Source organism: Anoplophora glabripennis, unplaced genomic scaffold (genome assembly GCF_000390285.2).
Source record: "Anoplophora glabripennis isolate ALB-LARVAE unplaced genomic scaffold, Agla_2.0 scaffold268, whole genome shotgun sequence".
Lineage (NCBI taxonomy): Eukaryota > Metazoa > Arthropoda > Insecta > Coleoptera > Cerambycidae > Anoplophora > Anoplophora glabripennis.
Window position 1 is genome coordinate 238,876 of NW_019416436.1, and position 22,223 is coordinate 261,098.

Sequence of the window (22,223 nt, forward strand, 5' to 3'; positions counted from 1 at the left end):
TGATTTGCCTGAAAATTTGGCGTTTTATAATTCAACTTTTCGATTTTGATCTTATAATTTCGCATTTTTCAAAATTTCCGGTTCGTTTTGAAAATTCGAAATGTTCAAACTTAAAATTTTGCATCTGAGCAACAAATTTCGTAATTTGTATGGAAATTTGCTAGTTTATAACTCAGAATTTCGATTTCGAACTTACAGTTACACATTTTACTTAAAAATCTAAGTTTTATCACAAAATTTCCGGTTGGATTTAAAAATTTAGACGTTATGAACTCAAAACTTTGCACATGAACTAAAAACCTATTGATTTGTCTGGAATTTGGTATTTTATAACTCAACATTTCGATTTTGATCTTATAATTTCGCATTTTTCAAAATTTCAGGTTTGTTCACAAAATTCCCGGTTCGTTTTTAAAATTTGGAATGTTCAAACTCAAAATTTTACATCTAAGCAACAAATTTCATAATTTATTTGGAAATTTGCTAGTTTGTAACTCAGAATTTCGATTTTGAACTTATAATTACACATTTTATTTAAAAATCCCAGTTTGAACACAAAATTTCCGGTTGGATTTGAAAATTTGGAAGTTTTGAACTCAAAATTTTACACCTGAAGTAAAAACTTCTTGATTCGTCTGGAAATTTGGTATTTTATCTCAAAATTTTTGAGTTCGATTTGATTTTAAAATTCTGTTTTAACACAAAATTTCGACTTTTGTTAAATCTCTGCTAGCACCGCAACGCCCTGTAGACAGTCTTACGAGAAAAGTAAATAGGAACTAACCTACTTCGGGCACAGATCGTCACCTGTAACGCCTTAAGAAAGCTGTAGGTTTACGAAACTACGCCAATTTCTCCTTATTGTTTAACAAAAATAAAGCAGGACGATAATAATAACATATAATGTTTAAGTTACGTAACACTAATCTCCAAGCATTATTACTCGAAGTAATTAACTTTCGACATGGGCTTATTGTTTACGGTTTGCTCTGATATACAGGGTGTCTGGGGAAAGTATACCTTACTCTAGTAGCTCATATAATTGTCAGTATTTCTTATTTTGGCCCGTCTGGAAAATGACGCGACGCTTCTGCAGCATTTTGCTGCCATTCGCCGTAAATCAACAACGTATTTTGAAAAAATGGTCAGTCTTTTGTAATTTTTGCCTGCTTTTCCCAGTATGACCATTTTTAGTTAGACAAAACTATTAAAAAAAATAACTATGGGGACTAATCCTTTTGTTGCAAGGGTTTATTTAATTATTTTTTTAATTCTTTTCCAAATAAATAAAGAACAAACTGAAACTACAACACAAACAGGTAACCTACTAGCAGACAAGACAGGATGCTGTCGTCCACGCTAATCGCAAGCCTCCTACGAAAGTAAAAGTTAAAATTTACTAAAAAACACAGCGTTACTTAATCATACATTTAGATCGAGGTAGTAAATCGATGCAGTGAGGCGTGACTGGCTTTGTAGCTTGAGTTAAATGAGGGAAATCAAAACTCGTAAACAATCGCGACTGGGTTCGTTCGTTTGTCGTGGAACTGGGACAAAAAAACTGACGGCTATTTAATTCCTGCAATTGGTTAATCCCAGGGCATTATAACGAAGTGGTTTTTGGGACCTTTCTTTTGTCGATAAATGACAGCTCAGGGAATGTCGAGATCGGGGTCGTTTTGATGTTCTTTTATACAACAGTTCAGAAAATTCGTCTAAAATATTTGACAGTCCCGATGTTATATACTAGACAAAAAGTCTTTTATATAAACTCATTTCCAAATAGTACCAGCACAACTGCAACTTGCAAATCCGTAAAATCTATGTAAATTTAATCTGTGTAGTTATGTATGATCCTATCTCAGCTTTACTTTGCTGAAAACGAATTTAGTCGGATCCCGTTTGGACTACATGACGTAAAAACCGTGTAAACATAATAAAATTTCAAGGGTGCGAGGCAGTTGTGCGACCCCCTAAGGGGACAGGTGTTAACCGAGTGTGTAGCGAGTTCACCCCAATCTAAACCGCTCCCAGCACGTGCCTTTTTCTTCCGGTGATCAGTACCTCAAAGGCCCAGACGGATGTTATTTGAGTGATTCATGATTCACACCATGACGCATATGTTCGTTGATTTAAAATGTGTTTGCGACTGTCTGTCTTTGCCGCGGAAAAAGTTAGGACGCCATTGCTTTGGCTCGATCAAGAAATCATTTGTTTGTGGTCCAAGAAAAGATGACGCCATTATTTTGGACGTCACGAAATTACGACGCCATTTTTTGGCGTCCGTAAACAAAATAATAACAGCAGCGTTGTAGTTTTTTTTTAAATGTTGGCTATATCATTTGTCTGACAGCAACATAATTTTCTGCAATTGTGGCTAATACCACCCACCATGTCTTGATTGCTAATACATCAACTCCTGTATTAGCCAGTAACGTTGCCGATGTTCTTCGGAATGAATGGCCTGTATATGTTTCAGGATACCTTCCAACGGGCGTTTTTCGAGAAAATTACGGTTGTTGTTGATTGTTTGTTCTAACTTGGAACTATTTTGGCGTTTTTTTATTAGCAGCCTTACGATGTGCCATATAACGTTTTTCTCATTTACGTAGCTTTACGAGATACAGGGGGTTAAAGTNGAGCAACAAATTTCGTAATTTATTTAGGAATTTGTAAGTTTATAACTCAGAATTTCGATTTCGGACATAGAATTACACATTTTATTTAAAAATCCAAGTTTGATCACAAAATTTCCGGTTCCATTTAAAAATTTGGAAGTGTTGAACTAAAAATTTTTCACCTGAACTGAAAACTTCTTGATTTGCCTGAAAATTTGGTGTTTTATAATGCAACATTTCGATTTTGATCTTATAATTTCGCATTTTTCAAAATTTCCGATTCGTTTTGAAAATTCGGAATGTTCAAACTCAAAATTTTGCATCTGAGCAACAAATTTCGTAATTTATTTGGGAATTTGTAAGTTTATAACTCAGAATTTCGATTTCGGACATAGAATTACACATTTTATTTAAAAATCCAAGTTTGATCACAAAATTTTCGGTTCCATTTAAAAATTTGGAAGTGTTGAACTAAAAATTTTTCACCTGAACTGAAAACTTCTTGATTTGCCTGAAAATTTGGTGTTTTATAATGCAACATTTCGATTTTGATCTTATAATTTCGCATTTTTCAAAATTTCCGATTCGTTTTGAAAATTCGGAATGTTCAAACTCAAAATTTTGCATCTGAGCAACAAATTTCGTAATTTATTTAGGAATTTGTAAGTTTATAACTCAGAATTTCGATTTCGGACATAGAATTACACATTTTATTTAAAAATCCAAGTTTGATCACAAAATTTGCGGTTCCATTTAAAAATTTGGAAGTGTTGAACTAAAAATTTTTCACCTGAAATAAAAACTTCTTGATTTGCCTGAAAATTTGGTGTTTTATAATTCAACATTTCGATTTTGATCTTATAATTTCGCATTTTTCAAAATTTCCGGTTTGTTTTGAAAATTCGGAATGTTCAAACTCAAAATTTTGCTTCGGAGCTAAAAATTTCGTCATTTATTTGGAAATTTGTATGTTTATAACTCAGATTTTCGATTTAGGACTTAGAATTATACATTTTATTTAAAAATACAAGTTTGATCACAAAATTTCCGGTTGGATTTGAAAATTTGGAAGTTTTGAACTCAAAATTTTGCGCCTGAACTAAAAAGTTCTTGATTTGTCAGGAATTTGGTGTTTTATAACTCAACATTTCGATTTTGATCTTATAATTTCGCATTTTTCAAAATTTCATATTCGCAAATTTCCGGTTCGTTTTGAAAATTCTGAGTATTCAAACTCAAAATTTTTCTTCGGATCTAAAAATTTCGTCATTTATTAGGAAATTTGTATGTTTATAACTCAGATTTTCGATTTAGGACTTAGAATTATACATTTTATTTAAAAATACAAGTTTGATCACAAAATTTCGGTTGGATTTAAAAATTTGGAAGTTTTGAACTAAAAATTTTCCACCTGAACTAAAAACTTCTTGATTTCCCTGAAAATTTGGTGTTTTATAACTCAACATTTCGATTTTGATCTCATAATTTCACATTTTTCAAAATTTCCGGTTCATTTTGAAAATTCGGAATGTTCAAACTCAAAATTTAGCATCTGCGCTACAAATTTCGTAAATTACATGGAAATTTGCTAGTTTATAACTCAGAATTTCGATTTCGAACTTATAGTTATACATTTTATTTAAAAATCCAAGTTTGATCACAAAATTTCCGGTTGGATTTGAAAATTTGGAAGTTTTGAACTCAAAAATTTACACCTCAACTAAAATCATCTTGATTTGTCGGAATTTGGTGTTTTATAACTAAACATTTCGATTTTGATTTTATAATTTCGCATTTTTCAAAATTTCATGTTTGTTTACAAAATTTCCGGTTCATTTTGAAAGTTCGGAATGTTCAAACTCAGAATTTCGATTTCGAACTTATAGTTACACATTTTATTAAAAAATACAAATTTGATCACAAAATTTCCGGTTGGATATGAAAATTTGGAAGTTTTGAACTCAAAACTTTGCACCTGAACTAAAAACTTCCTGATATGCCTGAAAATTTGGTGTTTTATAACTCAACATTTCGATTTTGATCTTACAATTTCGCATTTTTCAAAATTTCCTGTTCATTTTAAAAATTCGGAATGTTCAAACTCAAAATTTTGCATCTGAGCTACAAATTTCTTAATTTACATGGAAATTTGCTAGTTTATAGCTCTGAATTTCGATTTCGAACTTATAGTTACACATTTTATTTAAAAATCCAAGTTTTATCACAAAATTTCCGGTTGGATTTAAAAATTTAGAAGTTTTCAACTCAAAATTTTACACCTGAAGTAAAAACTTCTTGATTCGTCTGGAAATTTGGTATTTTATCTCAAAATTTACGTTTACGTTTGACTTGATTTTAACTTAAAATTTTTAGTTTTAACTCAAAATTTCGACTTTTTATTCAAAATTCCTAGAATTTGAAATCAAAATTCGAATAAAATGTTTCAGTCGCTATCTTCGTTTTTTGCCATGGTAGTTAAATCTCTGCTAGCACCCCAACGCCCTGTACACAGTCTTACGAGAAAAATAAATAGGAACTAACCTACATCGGGCACAGATCGTCATCTCTAACGCATTAAGAAAGCTGCAGGTTTACGAAACTACGCCAATTTCTCCTTATTGTTTAACAAAAATAAAGCAGGACGTTAATAATAACATATAATGTTTAAGTTACGTAACACTAATCTCCAAGCATTATTACTCGAAGTAATTAACTTTCGACATGGGCTTATTGTTTACGGTTTGCTCTGATATACAGGGTGTCTGGGGAAAGTATACCTTACTCTAGTAGCTCATATAATTGTCAGTATTTCTTATTTTGGCCCGTCTGGAAAATGACGCGACGCTTCTGCAGCATTTTGCTGCCATTCGCCGTAAATCAACAACGTATTTTGAAAAAATGGTCAGTCTTTTGTAATTTTTGCCTGCTTTTCCCAGTATGACCATTTTTAGTTAGACAAAACTATTAAAAAAAATAACTATGGGGACTAATCCTTTTGTTGCAAGGGTTTATTTAATTATTTTTTTAATTCTTTTCCAAATAAATAAAGAACAAACTGAAACTACAACACAAACACGTAACCTACTAGCAGAAAAGACAGGATGCTGTCGTCCACGCTAATCGCAAGCCTCCTACGAAAGTAAAAGTTAAATTTACTAAAAAAACACAGCGTTACTTAATCATACATTTAGATCGAGGTAGTAAATCGGGGCAGTGAGGCGTGACTGGCTTTGTAGCTTGAGTTAAATGAGGGAAATCAAAACTCGTAAACAATCGCGACTGGGTTCGTTAGTTTGTCGTGGAACTGGGACAAAAAAACTGACGGCTATTTAATTCCTGCAATTGGTTAATCCCAGGGCATTATAACGAAGTGGTTTTTGGGACCTTTCTTTTGTCGATAAATGACAGCTCAGGGAATGTCGAGATCGGGGTCGTTTTGATGTTCTTTTATACAACAGTTCAGAAAATTCGTCCAAAATATTTGACAGTCCCGATGTTATATACTAGACAAAAAGTCTTTTATATAAACTCATTTCCAAATAGTACCAGCACAACTGCAACTTGCAAATCCGTAAAATCTATGTAAATTTAATCTGTGTAGTTATGTATGATCCTATCTCAGCTTTACTTTGCTGAAAACGAATTTAGTCGGATCCCGTTTGGACTACATGACGTAAAAACCGTGTAAACATAATAAAATTTCAAGGGTGCGAGGCAGTTGTGCGACCCCCTAAAGGGACAGGTGTTAACCGAGTGTATAGCAAGTTCACCCCAATCTAAACAGCTCCCAGCACGTGCCTTTTTCTTCCGGTGATCAGTACCTCAAAGGCGCAGAACGGATGTTATTTGAGTGATTCATAATTCACACATGACGCATGTGTTCGTTGATTTAAATGTGTTTGCTACTGGCTGTCTTTGCGCGGAAAAGTTAAGACGCCATTGCTTTGGCTCGATCAAGAAACCATTTGTTTGTGGTCCAAGAAAAGATGAAGTCATTATTTTGGACCTCATACGGAGTGACGACGTCCTGTTAAGTGTTACGTCATTATTTTGGCATCCAAAACAAAATAATAACAACAGTTTTTGTTTAAAATGTTGGCTATTTCATTTTTGTTACTTAAACTGTCAGCAACATAACTTTCTGCAATTGAGGCTGATTTCCACCTACCATGCCTCTTGATTGCTAATACATCAATATCAATTCCTGTATTAGCCAGTAACGTTGCCGATGTTCTTCGGAATGAATGGCCTGTATATGTTTCAGGATGTTCTAGTTTCAAAAACTGCGCGTCTTATTAGGAATCATAGAAAGCGTATTCTTGCCGACTGGTTGGTTGTAACATCTACCTGCTTGATAGCGCATAAAAAAGCGTGAAATTTCGGTTTTAATTTGCAATCTAATCTTGTTATATTTCTTGAGAATTTCTAGGTGAGAAACAGAACCCAGACGATAATTTGCCAAGTTACAGCCTTTGGAAAGTCACCTAAAAATGTTATCCTTGAATTTTTATGACTAGAACAACTTGAGAAAAACGTTATATGGCACATCCTAAGGCTGCTAATAAAAAAACGCCAAAATAGTTCCAAATTAGAATCTTACATAAAAGCTAATTGACTTTATTTCTTACGGCGTAAAGCTGTTTTGCAAACAATCAACAAAAACCGTAATTTTCTCGAAAAACGCCCGTTGGGAGGTCCCCTGAAAAAACTCGCCCGTTCTTTCCTGCCAATCAGGCCGTTTTTATTGCCATTATTATTCGACCTTACGCGTCAATGTCTGAGATATGAAACAAAGATCGGTAAATCTCCGAGGTTCTCAAATTGAGGAAAAGGATGTACGCGAGGTAAATTTACTCCGTGTCGAAATGGGTGTGTATGTGTGTGTCGACACATGATAATTTAATACCGAAATCCTTGGAAAGTTACGGGTTAATTTAATAAATGCTTAAAAATTAGCGGGATCGATTTTTTAACTAGAAAACTTCACGCGTTCTGGCATAGGACCTTGAAAAGGCGTTTTAGTGAAATAAACGGGTTAAATGTGGATAGCAAATAGGTTAGTAGTACTTTAAATTTGATTATGCAGGTCCTAAAATATTACATTTAATAGTTTCACCTTTTAAAAAGTTGTTTTTTCCACTGTTTAGTGTTTATTTTTATAATTATCTCAAACAGAGAGTAAAAACGATTATACAGTGCCCCACATTGGGCGCCATGTCACAGTATAGCTAGTCTAGACTGTCCAGCTAGCTGCGGATCTCGATTAGTACCTTGCCAGTCTTATCATAACTCAATGTGGAACTTTAAAGTTTTGCTTTATTGTGGACTTTAGAGCATGTTACAGCATGTTTGACAAGGAATGTTAGTTATAGACATTTGGATATAAAATAGTCGTAAAAATTCTGATCGTGCGGCAGGTACTGGACAGGATTCCGTGCCTCCTTAAAGAACTGCAAACTGCCAGGGTAGACGTTCGGTCACGCCCACTGCAACTTTCACGGACGTCTCTGCGTGATCTCCGATCTAGCTGGCTTCCTGGACCCTGGCTGGAAATCGCTATGTTCGTTTAAGCCTCTCCCATAATGTTTAATTTTTTAAATGTTGTACTGGGTGTTATCTTCCTCCAGGTTCGAAATATCTTAATTTCCGAAATTCGAACCTAAATTGGTACTTTCAATTCACGGTGTTGGGGATGAGAGCTGGNGCTCCCAGCACGTGCCTTTTTCTTCCGGTGATCAGTACCTCAAAGGCCCAGACGGATGTTATTTGAGTGATTCATGATTCACACCATGACGCATATGTTCGTTGATTTAAAATGTGTTTGCGACTGTCTGTCTTTGCCGCGGAAAAAGTTAGGACGCCATTGCTTTGGCTCGATCAAGAAATCATTTGTTTGTGGTCCAAGAAAAGATGACGCCATTATTTTGGACGTCACGAAATTACGACGCCATTTTTTGGCGTCCGTAAACAAAATAATAACAGCAGCGTTGTAGTTTTTTTTTAAATGTTGGCTATATCATTTGTCTGACAGCAACATAATTTTCTGCAATTGTGGCTAATACCACCCACCATGTCTTGATTGCTAATACATCAACTCCTGTATTAGCCAGTAACGTTGCCGATGTTCTTCGGAATGAATGGCCTGTATATGTTTCAGGATGTTCTAATTTCAGAAACTGCGCATCTTATTAGGAATCATAGAAAACGTATTCTTACCGACTGGTTGGTTGTAACATCTACCTGCTTGATAGCGCTAAAAACCGTGAAATTTCAGTTGTAATTTCCAATCTAATCTTTATCTACAATAAATAATGTAATGTTTTTAATCAAGTTTCTTACATCGATTTTTTTAATCAAAAAACGATAAAAACATGTTATAGAGTTTTCAAAACATGTTTGGATTTTCTGTACGATCATCAATTCCGGAGTAAGTAATTGTCAAAGCCATTTTTGCTTTGAGTGATGATAATTCGGCGACAAATCGTCGTATTTTTTCTCTGTATTTTTTATGATTCCTAAAAGGTGGTTAACGATAAACACTTTTAACTTTTAGATCCTGAAACTAGAAAGTTCAAGCTTCAATTTGCTTCTTTTTTGAGTGCTCTATGACCATTTTTGCCCAGTTACAGCCTTTGGAAAGTCACCTAAAAATGTTATCCTTTAATTTTTGTGACTAGAACAACTTTAACCCCCTGTATCTCGTAAAGCTACGTAAATGAGAAAAACGTTATATGGCACATCGTAAGGCTGCTAATAAAAAAACGCCAAAATAGTTCCAAGTTAGAACAAACAATCAACAACAACCGTAATTTTCTCGAAAAACGCCCGTTGGAAGGTCTCCTGAAAAAAATCGCCCGTTCTTTCCTGCCAATCAGGCCGTTTTTATTGCCATTATTATTATTCGACCTTGCGCGTCAATGTCTGAGGTGTGAAACAAAGATCGGTAAATCTCCGAGGTTCTAAAATTGAGGAAAAGGATGTACGCGAGGTAAATTTACTCCATGTCGAAATAGGTGTGTATGTGTGTGTCGACACATGATAATTTAATACCGAAATCCTTGGAAAGTTACGGGTTAATTTAATAAATGCTTAAAAATTAGCGGGATCGATTTTTTAACTAGAAAACTTCACGCGTTCTGGCATAGGACCTTGAAAAGGCGTTTTGATGAAATAAACGGGTTAAATGTGGATAGCAAATAGGTTAGTAGTACTTTAAATTTGATTATGCAGGTCCTAAAATATTACATTTAATAGTTTCACCTTTTAAAAAGTTGTTTTTTCCACTGTTTAGTGTTTATTTTTATAATTATCTCAAACAGAGAGTAAAAACGATTATACAGTGCCCCACATTGGGCGCCATGTCACAGTATAGCTAGTCTAGACTGTCCAGCTAGCTGCGGATCTCGATTAGTACCTTGCCAGTCTTATCATAACTCAATGTGGAACTTTAAAGTTTTGATTTATTGTGGACTTTAGAGCATGTTACAGCATGTTTGACAAGGAATGTTAGTTATAGACATTTGGATATAAAATAGTCGTAAAAATTCTGATCGTGCGGCAGGTACTGGACAGGATTCCGTGCCTCCTTAAAGAACTGCAAACTGCCAGGGTAGACGTTCGGTCACGCCCACTGCAACTTCCACGGACGTCTTTGCGTGATCTCCGATCTAGCTGGCTTCCTGGACCCTGGCTGGAAATCGCTATGTTCGTTTAAGCCTCTCCCATAATGTTTAATTTTTTAAATGTTGTACTGGGTGTTATCTTCCTCCAGGTTCGAAATATCTTAATTTCCGAAATTCGAACCTAAATTGGTACTTTCAATTCACGGTGTTGGGGATGAGAGCTGGCTGCTTGCAGAAATTTCGGAAAGATCGGTGAAAAGTTGACAATTGACGTGCTTCAGGAATTTTGCAACAAACCTTTATTTATTAAGCTACAGAATTTGTTCCAGTTGAACTTTCCACTCTGTATATTATTTTCAAAGAAATATGCGAGTCACGCAGTATTCCACTTGATTTTTGTTTTTTTTTAATTGCCAGTCGCTTAGTTAATCGTCCTGGAGCGTATATTTCCCATAATTTCAAAACTTCAAACAATGGAATCCGTATCGACCGACGACCTTATTGGCACCTCTCCAAAGTAATCTTTTTTTAATAACGAGATCGCTCTCGATTGCGGCCGCGTTTTATAATGTCAATATTGACCGCCTACTTTGGCTGCCGTCCTTGATGTGTCAGATCTAATTTTAAGGCAAACGATAATTAATTTCGATACACAGAACCGCTTCTACAGGCGAAAATATGTAAATGTTATAAGAAATGAAATGTTTTTGAATATTTGCACGGAGACTACCTTTGACAGGTATTATAAGCTTGTAAAATGCGATAAAATTAATACCGAGCAGTGTGACAACGGCTCGACGGATAACACGGGGTACTAAGCTGTCCAGCAATACGCAGTTCAGTTGGTATCTGGAATTGGACCGTGTCTGAGTGTTTTTTTAGTACCTAAATTACACAGGGCAACAATTTTCACACCCAAAAACCAGACCTGACTTGCCCGAAGGTTTTTCATGCGTAGAATCTGAATCTGGCGTCAGAATTGCTCCTATACATCACGTTTTCGAGATATCCTAACCTAAAAGTGCAAAAACGTGGATATCTCGGAATATATACAACTTTTTTGTCCATTTATGATTACTCTATCTCGTGTTGAAGTAATGGCAGTCAAACTTCTTACACCCCGTAGAATAATGAAAAAAGCAACACCGCCTACAAGTCCGCCGACCTTATTCGGCTTTGGGCGCCAGAAACGACACATACCGCTCCATTTTCCATGTTTGTCACACGCAAGAAGTCAACCTGGACTTTTCTTGACCTCCACAGCTATATTTACGGATACAGCTACCCACATCTCGTGATTAATTTTTGCGATATCGGTAATAGTTGACTCAGTCGAGCCCACGTCTGTTTACGGTACCATAGGGGTGATTCACAAGAAACATTCGTTAGTTGAAGTTTGACTGATGAAGGAGCGATTATATTTGTTTAAAAAAATGCTATTTAGATAATTCAAAATTACTTTGACGCATCGTCACCCTGTATTTTGCTAAATAATAAAATAGTTTTAGAAGCGAAACTATTGAACTGATCGAACTTGTCCTCCTTTTGTCATATTCATGCAATTTTATTTAGTTTTTACTTTTTAAAATAAAATTTTCATGGACATATAAAAAAAACTTGAAATATTTAATACAGTTCTGCTTTGACGCCCTGTATATTCCCGTTACAAAAATTTCTATTCGAAACATGGGTGATTTAGCATCGCCCACTCAAAATTTATTTAAATCGATATATTCTTAAATGGTTCGCAGCCTGCATATAAATTACTGAATTTACAAGTATTAGAAATTATAAGAAATTACTGTAATAGAAGTAGACTAGATAGGCGTACAAATGAATCATACTTTCCACTTCATCGGCGTTTTTAAGCTTATTCATATTTTTGGAAGTACACATCGAACGATTAATATAAGTTCCGACAACTGGGAAACCATTTCCGGTCGAGCAGATTCCAAAGGTCGGCAAAAATCGTAGAAGCGAAAAGTTCAAATTTAGGGCGAAGTTCGCTGCGGGAGCGGGACCTCTGCGGGGCCACCATAGGACGTGTGCGAACGTCTACCCTGGTACCTAAAAACTCTACTAGCGACAGTACCGTCAAAATTATTTCTCATTGCATTTGTATAGAGCCCTTTCCACAATACAAATCCACATTTTGTTAATAAAATATTAACGCAAATTTTTACAATTCAAAACATCGTCGAATTTACTCCCTGTATATTTCTAATGAAACATATTTATTAACTTTCGCGGTTATTAGCAACGAAATATTTGTGAAATTACAAACATAACGATCATATCAACGAGAATTAGGCCACCTAACACTATTTCGGTCCCCAGTGGAACAATGGATCATCCACTTTGGGTCCGTATGGTTCATGCAAGGCCGAGTATGTGTGCTTTGAATTAAAACACATCGGCCGCTGATGTAATTATAAAATTAAGCCGGCAAGTCAGTCGAAGGAAGTGGTCTACTTAGGAACGTCCAAAAGAAGAATGGTCTCGCAGTTTATTAGATATGCATCTAAGTGTGTACAGTACAAGGTTGTGCGCAGAATATTCATTAAGTTATTTTTTTTATTAGGTAGGTATCTACGTTTTAATTAGTCGTTAGGGACGAGGTACTTTTAAAGCACGAGGGGCTTTTCCAAGGAAAGCCCTGATGTGGAAAACTTAACCTCAAACGGTTAGAACTTGACAAAATCTATATTTAAACACTTTATAAGGAAATAAATTCATTCTACAGTTACGAAGAGTGATTCTTAAAGGTCTAATTAATATTTTATTGTACCAATCGGCGTATAAACTTTTTGACGCATGTGCACGCAGTTTCATTGCACAATTTAAGTGCAAACTTCTCGTTATGTACGTCACAACACCCCTTTCTGCTATCGGTTAACTGTGAAGAAATAAACTACTTTTACTTCAATAAGTTATCAAAATTGAAAATATATTTTGATTTGTTGAATCTTGTTTTATTATTAATGATTAAATTATTTGAAACATATCTCTTAAATTTTTCTGTACAATTTCATTTTATTGCTATATCCGAATAGGTAAAACCCAAGCGTTATAAACCTAAATTGCTATTTAAGCACCTTTCCAATCCCCATTTTTTTAAATAATGTGTAAAATTGACCTGAAGGGTGGACAGATTTGCCCTTAAAGCTTGTAAAGGGTCTATTAACTCCTGCTTTTGCCGCAAATGGGCTCCAACAATCTGTCGGCATCTCTATTAGTCCTCAAGTTGCAGCCACTGAAACAGGCAGAGTTGCCAGATTTCGCGAATTACCCCAAATCGATGTCTTGGTTATTGTGAGAGATAAAAGGACAGATATGTACAAGTTATTTTAAGATATATTCGGTCCCTTGGCAATATTGAGTTGTCAAGGGAAAAATCGATGCGATTTCCTTCCATAGCACCTATTTTTGAACAGTTTTAAGCTTTTACTGTATAATCATGCCTTGCGTTTATCAATTTTCGATTCAATACTTACTCAAACAGTTTAAGGAATTCATATGGGTACAGACTTAAAATATCTTAACATTTTACCAAAGAAACTGTCAAAGTTTTTGACAGTAGCCCAAGATGAAACATTTTTAGTTACAAAAGTAGGTATGCGAGTGAAATCCGTGAAAGACATGTGTTGTAATAATTGTAATTACGAATAACTTTTCTGTTATTTTCCCCTTTTTACTCGACTTCGGGTCTTCCTTCGACAATCCGGCAACGTTGGAAGCGTCGTAGCCGGTCTCCGTTTCGTGGCTGCCTTTCGTCTACGTGCAAAAAAAGGCATCGAAGCATCCACTTAAAATTAGAGTGTCTATCGGCGATATCTGGTTTAGATCAACGGTTTCGGTATGCGATATCTGCTTGTGTGAGACGTCACTGAACCGAAACAGGAGGAGAGACGTTTCTTATTATTAGAAGTTCCTTTCTTGATAGCGAATTACGCGAAGGGTGGTTTAGTTGTAGTTTGACAGCTAGTTGCGTTTGTTTTTCTACAAAATATTGGAGGAAATGCGGACGAGCGTCAACTCCATTACCATTTGCATGACTATAGACCTTATAAACTACCGGACTGCCCAACTGTCATTTTGCCAATATAAACGGCAATCGCACAGACGTGCGCGAGAGAGATAGAGCTAGTGCGGGCTAATGTTTCATTCCAGAGCTACACTTAATTCAACCAATCGGCTAACTATACTCGATTCCTTTCACCTTTTTTCTGTTGGGCCGTATTTCCGTTTGAAGTTAAAATAATTTTAACTATATTTATGTGTATTGTGTCGGAAGGAGACTATTTTGAATAAAATAAATCGGTTCTGTCCAAAAAACAAATGTCAATATTAATAATGACTTTATTTAAACAGAAAAAAATATTTTAATTACAAATAAATTCCTTATACCTGACAAAATGTTGTGTTAATTTAAAAACGAGTCATCAACATGAATGAAACCACCGCGAGACATTAAAATAGTTCTAGAATAAAACCGACTGGTATAAATTTACACTTCCAATTTTTTTCATCGACTGTTTCGTCCTTGACGCGACCAATGACGAGGCGTTTTCAGGTATCATTTACCCAAGAGACCTGTTCTTCCCCAAACATACTCGCCTATTCGACCTCTGAGTCGAGCGTTATAAATTATACCTATTTTATCGATCCCGTAACTAAAGTAGAAACCGGCTCATTCAAGTACTCGTATAACATTTAATTACGGTTTGTCAATCGATATTACTGTTTACTTTATCTCTTTATTACGCTGCGTGACGTTATAAACTCGAAACATTCACCTATCAGTTTTTCACACGGCGAAACCACGCCATTATAGCCATTTATTAATAACTGCGGCTATAGTTAATATCTGCGGTGGGCTCGGCGGTGTTTTTTTAACGAAATCGTCGAGCGAAAAGTATATTATAACTCGCATAAGTCACACTATCAAGCGCAATAAAGATTTCAAATGATTGCGGTGTGTATCGGTTGTTATAACCCACACAAATCATTACTAGCGTCCAAAATGCGTACTATTTTCTCCTGTAAGTGTTAATTCAAATTAAAAAACTTAAAATAGTGTAATTTCGAAAGGCACATAAACTTTACAGTCCGTCATAGTTTATATTTCGTGCAATTCGCTTCACCGGACGATTGTAGGACTGTATCGCCATCTAGTGGATAGTTGTCAAAGTTATGTAGTAGTTCAGCCACGTTTGTGATCATATCCTTTTTCTCTTCGTATACAGGGTGTTGCATAGATCTACCGACACGAATCAGACACTTGTAGAGGGTCTTAAAATATGCCGATTTGTTATGTAACATTTTTTTCTGGGATGTACCGTCGAAGAGATATTGGCCTCTGAAGATGAGGGTTAAAGATCCTCTTCACGTGCCTGCTCTGTATCGGTAGAGTCATGAAACACCGCAGCCAATGTGCTTCAAGTGTTTCAAAATGCCAGCTTGCGTAACTTGACCCAGAAATGGCGAGTGACATTTTGTTTTTAATGTTTAAAGTAGTTGCATTTTGCCAAAGATATAAAAATTATTTAAATTTATTTGCTGTTTATGTTAAATGAAAGCCAAGGTCAGGTGATTTATTATGTTTGTGTGTTGAAATGTAATTTTTTTTTATTTCGAACTTTTAGGATAATAATTCCCTCATTTTATTGGAATTTGAATGCAGGTATATGATGATGATGCTAAGGACATTTAGCCCTTGACGAAATATTTTGTCGTTTTTAGGAAAACTAGAAAAGAAGCGCACTAGTATAAAGTGTCGTTATGATTCTGAAGAATTTTTCCAGAATACCTTAACAATTATTAAAGACACGTGTGCAAAAAAAAATTCACACAACTTTCCAGTCAGAACCGTCTCCAACCACCGTGCGCGCAGAATCAAAACTTTAGTATAACAAGCAAATATACCGGTGAAAAGTAACTGAATTTGTGGGCAAAAATCGAACAGTTTTACAGCTTTCAACAAAACACGACATTTTCCAAATTTACAAATTATAATCCTTAAGGAGTATATCGGGGTCCGAGGGAAGTGAGGAGCGCAGGGGGGGTCTATGATTTTCTTATGGGACTAAAGCCCGCTGCCAATTTGAAAAAATTAAATTCTGTTTCACATAGCATACATATTGACTAATTAACAACATAAAAATATCATATTTAAGTAGTTTTAAATTATATTTAATTAACGCATAAAGACTATGTAGATGTGGCAACAGCGCTAATAATTGACTGGCAGTTGTACACGCTGCGAACCTACAGACCTCGGACATCGGAGATATTGCGCGTCAAATTCGGGTAAAGATGCGTACGCGTTCAAAAATGTATTGTGTGTAAACTATGTACAATATAATTATTATATATAGCAAATATATCGTATTATCCTCGCGAAGATTTGTATCCTTTATTTAAAATCCGTAAATATGTGAACTGGTAAAACAACGAGAATTATGTTAATTTAGTTCTAAAGAAATGAAATGACACTTGCACCCATCTCTCGTCCAAGTCAAAGAAAATGTTGGATGCAATTTTGAAGGTTCTGTGATAGAAATTACATTATTACTCATTGTTCGTGTTTTTAATCTCTATTTTAGTAACGTTACAAACGTTTTACAACTATAAGTAATTTTTTAGATATAAAGTTTGCTGAGAAATATTTATGTTCCTTTGTTATTCCGTACAAATGCTTTTATCTCAAGTAAACCCTAAATATTACTGGGTAATGATTACGATGTTTTTATAAAGCATTAAATATATTAAAAGGATTTATCAACTGAATTTTTTATTCCAATAAATATATCACAGCTTCGTAGTCTTTTTTAATTAATCTAGTTTTTTAAAAACATTACAAAAATCATCTGTTGTCGAATATTTACTGTTGAATAACAATGTACATGGGATTTAGGAAAAATGTATATGTTTGAAATCAATTTCGTTTTTTTCAAGTCTTTCAAATGTATTCCCTCCTTGCCGTCAGCTGATTCCGACGTTGCCACATTAATCCTCAAGTCGGAAAGAAATGCAATTGATTTCTGTTTCTAATTAATACAGCTGTACTATGTTCAAAACTTACATTAGTTTTACATCAAAAATAAGATAATAGTGTGTACTATCTATGGAAAAGTTTTGTTTCACAATTTCTACATTTTTTTCTCAGTTATGGTCAAAAAAAAAAGCCGCACTGTCCATCTTCGCCATATAAACCTATGTTAAAATGAACAACTTTCAACAACAATATCTCAAAATCCAGATTAAAAAAAATATGACGCACAGATGAAGCACTGGGTAATACGCTATATAAATTTCAAGTACATCTGCGCATTTGAGTAAACCCGATATACCTCCTTAAGACAGGTCAATAACACTAAATTCTTATAAACACAACTCTTTGCCCCATTTAAATAGGAAAATCGGGAAAATAACCTCAAAAACAATTCATTAAACAAACGACAAGAAGAAGAAGAGAGTACATAAAAATGGTCGTAGGTCTATCTGCTTTTATTGCATGCTTCGTGTAGCAGTGCTATTATCGAAAAGCATTAAATGTCAGAAGAAGAAGATGAAGAGATCAGCATATTTTCTTTTCATTTGTTCCGTTTGTGTTTTGTTTTTTTACTCAATTGTTTTTGAGGTTATGTTCGTGATTTTCTTATTTGAATAGAACAATAGCATTGTTTTTATGAGAATTTAGTGCTATAGAATAGTTTTAATGCCTATACGTTGTAAATTAAGAAAATTTCGTGATTTTATTAGACGATTTCTGACCGTAAATTCAGAAGTTAATTTTCCATCTGTTTGTTTCACACACTTATATCCTTTGCATTTGCTTTTACTAGTATACTAAAGTTATACTTTTTTCTATATTTTCTTAAAAATGGCTAAAGATTTTGTCAATAGCTCCTTGGCATGGATTGGGATGAAAGCTTTACGTGCACAAAAACTGTGTTTGTTCTGATCATTTTAACACAGACGATTTCATGAAAACTAATAAATTGACACTCTTAAAAGAAGGGGCCATTCCTTGTATTAGAGATTGTAACGACAATACTAAACTTTTACTGTCAATTCCCAAAACTATTGGACCTCTGGACGTCTAAAAGTTTATACACAACCGCAAACAACAAACGAAGCATGTAAAGTAGAACAGCAGCAGCCATTACTGTGCACTCATAGTGGAAGATGTATATAATTGTGTTTATGTAAGAGTGTAGTTTTAAAGCGGCAATAGCTTAAAGAAAATGTTTCTTGCCATTTGAACCAATTCACGGATTTTCTGACAATTTTCTTTTTGCTTTCCAGGCCGTCGAACAGGACAGGCACGTCCTGCGCAGGAAACTCACCTCCAAAGAGTCGGAACTAGACGCGCGTATCATCGAGCTGCAGAACGACGTCACCGAGCTCACAGCCAAGCTAGCCGCCAAGGAGAACCTCCTCAAGCAATGGGACAGGGACAAGGGCAGCCTGGTCACGGAGCTGAACGCCCAGAACTCCAGACTGACCGCCCAATTAAAAGAATCCGCCGCCAAGGAGCAGCAACTCCAGCACCAGCTGGAGAGTTACAAAGAACAGCTCGCTATGGGCAAGACCAACCTCCAGGTGTGTGAAAAGCACAATTTTAAACGTTTTTTTCTATGAATATTCCTTTGAAACGCTTTAATTTAACTGCTTTTTAATCTTTAGGAACACATGAGCAGTGTGGATGGGCTTCGGGACGAACTGGAACTGGTCTCGGAGAAAAACAAGGAGCTCGAGAGGAGGCTGCATATGGCAGCCGCGGAGAGGGACAGTCTGGCTTCCGCTCTAGAAGAAGCCTCCGATAGGATCTTGCTTTTGGAGAGGCACGCCAGGGAGCAGGACATCCGCTACCAGCAGAGCATCAAGGAATACAGTTTGCCGCAAGAGAAGCTGTCGATAGAAGAGAGGCTGAGCGGTAAGTTTTCGTTTGTTTGTGAAGCACCCGCATGCGACTTAGTTGGAGGAGGAACAGAAATAACCAAAGTTTATCGTTGATGTTAGGCAACCCAACATACACTAGGTATTGGTAATGATTAACACAAAATTCCCTAAGGACAGTAACGATTACTGTAAGGGACCGGTTTGTGACAACACAACAATATTGATATTAAATAATAATGACGCACACTTACACACATCAGCTGGAAACTTGTACATATTTTTTCTATTTAATTCCCTTGCATTATTTGAGGTTATGTCACTGATTTGTTCGTCCTCCGAGCTATTCATCACGTTTCCGTGTTTAAAACATGTTTTTTACTTTGCTCAAAAGTACCCGGAACAAAGTTTAAAAAAAAACAATTCATATAACCACGCATGTCGTAATTTCACCCCCTAACCCCTCACGAACGAAAGACACCCATCCGACTATGTATCGTACTAACCCCAAAGACTAACAGTGTACGTATGTGTATTCCCTGAGCAGCCGGTGAACACCGATCTCTCTTATCAGAAATGGACATATCGGAGCCGACGCTGTCCCAGGAGTGCATGTCGGTGTACCGCCAGCTGCGCTCGCTGGTCGCCCAGCTGAAGTCCCACAACGACGACGACAGCGGCCTGCATTCCGACTGCTCCACCGCCTCTATGGAGGATTCTTCTAGGTGAGTGGCGGTTGATGTGGCACCTGGAGGTAATCGACCGTTGGGTGGTGTTTCTTTTGTAGATTCTCCCCGGGATTGCTCAGCGAAGTGGCGCAGGAGCTGGTGGGGCTGGTCTTGGACACGGACGTGGTGCGGTTGTTGGAACGGCTCGAGCAAGCGAGGAGGGAGATCCAGGAACGCGACGAGGAACTCACGAGGAGGGCCGAGCGGATCATGGAGCTAAGCAGCAAGGTGGGTAGATCAGAAGCGGGATATTAAAAATGATATCAGAAGCGGGATCATTACCGAAAAATAAAAACTAAGTGGCAATTTTTTTTCTTAGGCTTCTGTATGCGAGGTGGAGCTCGCAGCGGCCCTAGAGGAGAGGGACAGAGCGCGGCACGACGCTTCGGACTCCTCGCTTGCTCAGGACGAGGTCGTAGCTAAGGCCAGGGACGACAGGGACGCCGCCGTCCAAAGGAGGACTAAAGTAGAGGTGGAACTGGCTAAGACGAGGGTGGAACTGATGCAGGCCAACAGTCAGTTGATCGAATCCATCCAGCAGAAGGTCGACCTTAGCCAGCAGTTGGAACAGTGGCAGGTAAGACAGGAAACCGAGACGGGGTGTGAATTTTTTAATTTATTCCCATTTTTTCCCACAGATGGACATGCAGGAGCTGCTCGACGAACAGCTGAGGAGCAAGCTCTCCAACCAGGAACTGAAGATGCGGAAGATCACCAACGACGCGCCGGTCGCGCCACCCAGGAGGCGACTGCTGAGTTTCTTCCAGCGATAGCACCGCGACGCTCGCGAGAGTCTCACGGCGAACGTAAATAGTCTCGTGGAGAGTGTTACTGGCGTCGAACGAGCGTACGGGAAGGGGGGACTTTTAATTTTCCGCGACCTGCAAAAGTGCGTACGGGTACAAATGCAGGTTTGTATCTTCGTCTTGTTCTGGGTCGCGTTCTTCGTCACCGTGCTCGTCTGGAAGTTGTTGTACTTCTTCGTGTGTATTTATTTGGTGTTGTTTCGTTGGTTTTAATTCGCCGCGGACGAAACAGCACTACCTTTCGCTCGGTTAGTAGGTCACGTAGCGAGCACAGGAACTGAAGCTGTGACCGACTCCTGAAACTTTGTACTTACTGGGTACTTGTAGATTTTGTAAATTGTAACACTAAAGGGGCTGAAGTTAACGCAACTTGTTGAGAAAAAAAATAGTAATATATTTTGTACGGTCGATTGTTGGCCTTTGTTAGTTGAAACGGAAGCCTCGTCGTTAACTTTGGCGCTTCTAACTGTTTTTAATAGTTGTAAAATGAATGAGAACTGTGATTTTTAAGATTTAGAGCTTTTACACTTGGTACTTAACTGAATAGTACAGTAATTTTATGGTTATGCAGAGTAGCGTATTTATTGCCGCGGCGCACTAGGTTTAGGCGGTTTGAACTTCCAAAGGTTTACGAAATTTAATGGTGCGTAACGGATGATTAAAAAAAATGGTCGCCGAGCGTTACAACTCGACGAAAAAAGGAAATTGTCCGTTTGTAACTTTGATGAATTATAAACAGAAATTAAGAAAAAGATTGTTACCCAGCAATAACATTTGGCAAAAAAAGGAAAATTTGTGAATAAAATCGAGAAATTGAAGCGATTTTATCGATTTAGGACAAGATGTTTGTTCAAAGTCATAACGCAGTCCCAAGTAAAAAAATTGTCTTGTTCACGTAATTCCGAGACGATTTGTTCGTTTGTAGCGTTTATTTAATGAAAATTGTCGTAGGGCACTAAATTTGGCAAAAAAGGGAATTTTATAAATAGATTCAAGAAATTGAAGCGATTTTATCGATTTAGGCCAAAATGTCTGCTCTAAGTCATTATAACGAAGTCCCAAGTAAAAAAAAATTGCTTATTCTTGTAAAAAAATTGTTATCGAGTTTTAAAATTTGGGAAAAAAGGAAATTTTATGAATAAAATCGAGAAATTGAAGCAATTTTATCGATTTAGGACAAAATGTCTGTTCGAATACGTTATAACGAAGTCCCAAGTAAAAAAATTGTCTTATTCACGTAAATCTGAGATTATTTGTCCGTTTCTAGCGTTTATTATAAGAAAATTGTCGTAGAGCACTAAATTTGGCGAAAAAAGGGAATTTTATAAATAGATTCGAAAAATTGAAGTGATTTTATTGATTTAGGCCAAAATGTCTGCTCTAAGTCATAATAACGAAGTTCCAAGTAAAAAAAATTGCTTATTGTAAAAAAATTGTTATCGAGTTTTAAAATTTGGCGAAAAAAGGAAATTTAATGAATAAAATCGAGAAATTGAAGGAATTTTATCGATTTAGGACAAAATGTCTGTTCAGTCGTTATAACGA

General features: G+C 36.4%; 1 protein-coding gene across 3 annotated transcripts in view; it reads left to right on the plus strand.

Annotated features, from left to right (window-relative positions):
• The window catches only part of LOC108904351 (bicaudal D-related protein homolog), an 88,549-nt gene extending 67,142 nt beyond the window's left edge, over positions 1–21,407 (plus strand). For 2 of the 3 annotated variants that reach the window (XM_023454536.1, XM_018706868.2), the window contains exons 3-8: positions 18,551–18,847; positions 18,932–19,181; positions 19,692–19,869; positions 19,932–20,100; positions 20,192–20,449; positions 20,511–21,407. In XM_023454536.1, coding sequence (XP_023310304.1) covers positions 18,551–18,847; positions 18,932–19,181; positions 19,692–19,869; positions 19,932–20,100; positions 20,192–20,449; positions 20,511–20,645 — 1,287 coding nt within the window. In that variant the 3' untranslated portion in view covers positions 20,646–21,407. The remainder of the gene's footprint in view (positions 1–18,550; positions 18,848–18,931; positions 19,182–19,691; positions 19,870–19,931; positions 20,101–20,191; positions 20,450–20,510) is intronic. The other variant, XM_023454537.1, reaches the window with a different exon arrangement.
• Positions 21,408–22,223: the final 816 nt, after the last annotated feature.